General features: G+C 38.4%; 1 protein-coding gene across 9 annotated transcripts in view; it reads left to right on the forward strand.

Moving 5' to 3' along the window:
- Window positions 1-2940, forward strand: part of Atxn2 (ataxin 2) — an 84162-nt gene that overhangs the window by 66284 nt on the left and 14938 nt on the right. For all 9 annotated transcript variants that reach the window (XM_033762436.1, XM_033762433.1, XM_033762435.1 and 6 more), the window contains 2 exons: window positions 1011-1195; window positions 1494-1626. In XM_033762436.1, coding sequence (XP_033618327.1) covers window positions 1011-1195; window positions 1494-1626 — 318 coding nt within the window. The remainder of the gene's footprint in view (window positions 1-1010; window positions 1196-1493; window positions 1627-2940) is intronic.

Genomic DNA, 2940 nt, shown 5'->3' on the forward strand with positions numbered 1-2940 from the left:
GAAAAAAAAAAAAAAAAAAAAAAAAAAAAAAAAAAAAAAACAACCAAAAAGACAGAACCCCCCCCCCAAAAATTTAAAGGCCCAATGCAGAAATGGGCATCTGAAATGAATAGACATTTCTCAGATGAAGAAATAGAATTGGCAAACAAATACACAGTGGTAGCTAAGGTCATAACTAGATCTTTTAACAGGGAGGGGAAAAAGTGTGGAATGATGCAAGTCATAAAGTTTTAAAAGAGCTGTCATTTATGGACCTGCCAGTTGCTACATGGTGCTGTGTGATACTGGGTTTGAGGAGGGAGATGTTGAAGATTCAGTATTTGGTGTTGGATCTGTTTGGCTTTTATCATGTCTTTTTTCTCTCTCAGTTGAACCCAGTCCTCTTCCTTGGCAATGGCATAATTTATATCAAAGGTCTGTCAACCCTCAGGATCTTGTGGTAGAGATAAAAAGTAAATGGATCATCAGAAAAGCAGAAGTTATTGATAGTGCTGTGGGTGTCTGAGGTTTATCATAAAGGCTCTCCCCGAGAACATGTTTTCAAGCTGACACCTGAGTATCACAAGTAGTCACAATCTTTCCAACTTTGAGTTGGGAACTGGTATCTAAGGATGAGGCAAGCACATGTGATAGGAAAATAGCCCATGGTATCTGAAGTGATGGCAGGAGTAGCATAAGATCTCACTGTAGGGCACACATGTAAACTAGCTCTCTGAAAGGCTAAGGCAGGAAGATGGCAAGGTCAACTCCAGCTCAGGCAATTTAGCAAGATCTTATCTCAAAATTTTAAAAAAGGGGCTAGGGATATAGCTCAGTGTGAGGACTTGAGTGCAATCCCAAGTACTACTAAGACAAAATAAAATAGGCATAAAATGGGATGGTGTTGGAAAGGCAGGCAAGGAGAGTCAAACCATGCAGGCAGAGCCTTGTACCATGTGAGTGTATATACTACATTAACATATGATATGAAGGAGGTGCTGTTCTATGTAAGTCTCTCTCTTCCCCTGCAGTACCAAATATGCCTCAGCAACGGCAAGACCAGCATCATCAGAGCACCATGATGCACCCAGCCTCAGCAGCAGGCCCGCCCATCGTAGCCACCCCGCCAGCGTACTCCACTCAGTATGTGGCCTACAGTCCTCAGCAGTTCCCAAATCAGCCACTAGTTCAACATGTGCCACATTATCAGTCTCAAGTAAGGCTCAGATGGCTTTGTAATTTTTACTCCATTTTAAGAACTTTTAATGTAATCAAGGGATTTTCTTTTACATTTTTTGCTTTGTATTAATGGGGGGTTACATAACTAAGGACTTTGAAGCCTTTTAAATACATGTTTCAGGTTTATTCATCAGTGTAAGAGTGTCAAAGGAAGCCGCCAAGCAAAGTTTTAGAATTGTTGTTTCTGGAGACCACAGAGTTAAAAATCTAACTAAAATCTGTTTGGCTCTTTTTGGTGTTTTAACATTGTTCCTTTATTTTTTGTTTGAACACAGCACCCTCATGTCTACAGTCCTGTGATACAGGGTAATGCTAGAATGATGGCACCGCCTGCACATGCCCAGCCTGCGTTAGTGTCTTCTTCAGCAACTCAGTACGGGGCTCATGAGCAGACGCATGCAATGTATGGTAGGAAGCACTTTGTTTGTCTTTTCCAGTGTGCCTGACTATTCTTAATTTGTTTTAAGACTCTGAAAGATACTTTTGAGAATAATCTGTCCTTTGATGACAAGGAGGGTCAAGAATCTAAAGAAAAAGATGAACCCATTTCTGCCTCTGACTTGCTATGTAAATCTTGGCAAATAATTTGTACTTTTGTACCTGTACTACTTCTGTCTTCACATCTCTTACTTTAGCTAAAATACAGTGGTGTGTGTAACAGCAAAGCATCTTTTTTGTTGAAAGACAGCTTCCTCTTCTTCATCAGTACACCCTATCTAAGACATGCAGAAAAATGTTGACCAAAACCAGAGTTGAAAAGTGTTCTCCAGCATGAAAACATATTGCTGCACTCTTGGCTCTAGGGTCATTGATGTTACACATTTTTTATTGCTCTATTATGATACTGTGTTTCTGCATCACACTTTATTGTAAGTAGTCAGAATTGTGTGAGATTAGGTCTATTTTAGACATGATTCATAAAATTAATTTATTGTAGAAGAATGATTTTTAAAAACTCATCTTGATTTTTGTGGCCATAGAATTTTGTGTAGATTAACTTAGCATCTATCTAAAATTCTAAAATAATACATTTTTCAGTGTTGAATTTAAAAGAAATTTCCACTTAGATGTCTTACGGGATTAATGGATAACCTCCTGCTATGTTTTTCAAAATACACCCTTAATCACTACTGGTTTAAGATGTTAGTTTTGTTCTTAATATTTCTAAGCATTACTGTTTTGTCATTTGTTTCCCTGATGTCATTTCAGCTTTTTTTTTAATGAACATAATTTGTTTATTCATACAATTTAAAAATGTACCACTAATCAAGTGTGTTGTAATACCTGTAATCCCAGAACTTGAAAGGTTGAGACAGGAGAACAGCCCCAAGTTAGAGGCCAGCCTGGGCTACCTGGTTCAAGACCAGCCTGAATTACACAGTGAGAACTAAAAAAAAAAAAAAAAAAAAAAAAAAAATTGTACTACCATGAGAATGAAACTGTAATTACATGCAGCTCCCTGAGGTTATTTTTTTAAACCTCTGTTAACTTTTTATGAATGACTGAGAATAGTATTTTTTACTTTTTTTTTTGGTACCAGGGGTCGAACTTGGTTCCTTGTGCTTGCGAGTCTGGTGGCAGAACCACTGAGCTAAATCCCTGGCCTGTATTTTTTACATTTTTAAAATGTGTGTGGGAGAGCAGGCATGGTGGCACACGCCTGTATTTCTAGCACTGGAGGAGGCTGAGTCAAGAGGATCTCTGCAAGTTCAAGGCCAGCCT

Source organism: Fukomys damarensis, unplaced genomic scaffold, assembly GCF_012274545.1.
Source record: "Fukomys damarensis isolate Sample0158 unplaced genomic scaffold, DMR_v1.0_HiC HiC_scaffold_12, whole genome shotgun sequence".
Classification (NCBI taxonomy): Eukaryota; Metazoa; Chordata; class Mammalia; order Rodentia; family Bathyergidae; genus Fukomys; species Fukomys damarensis.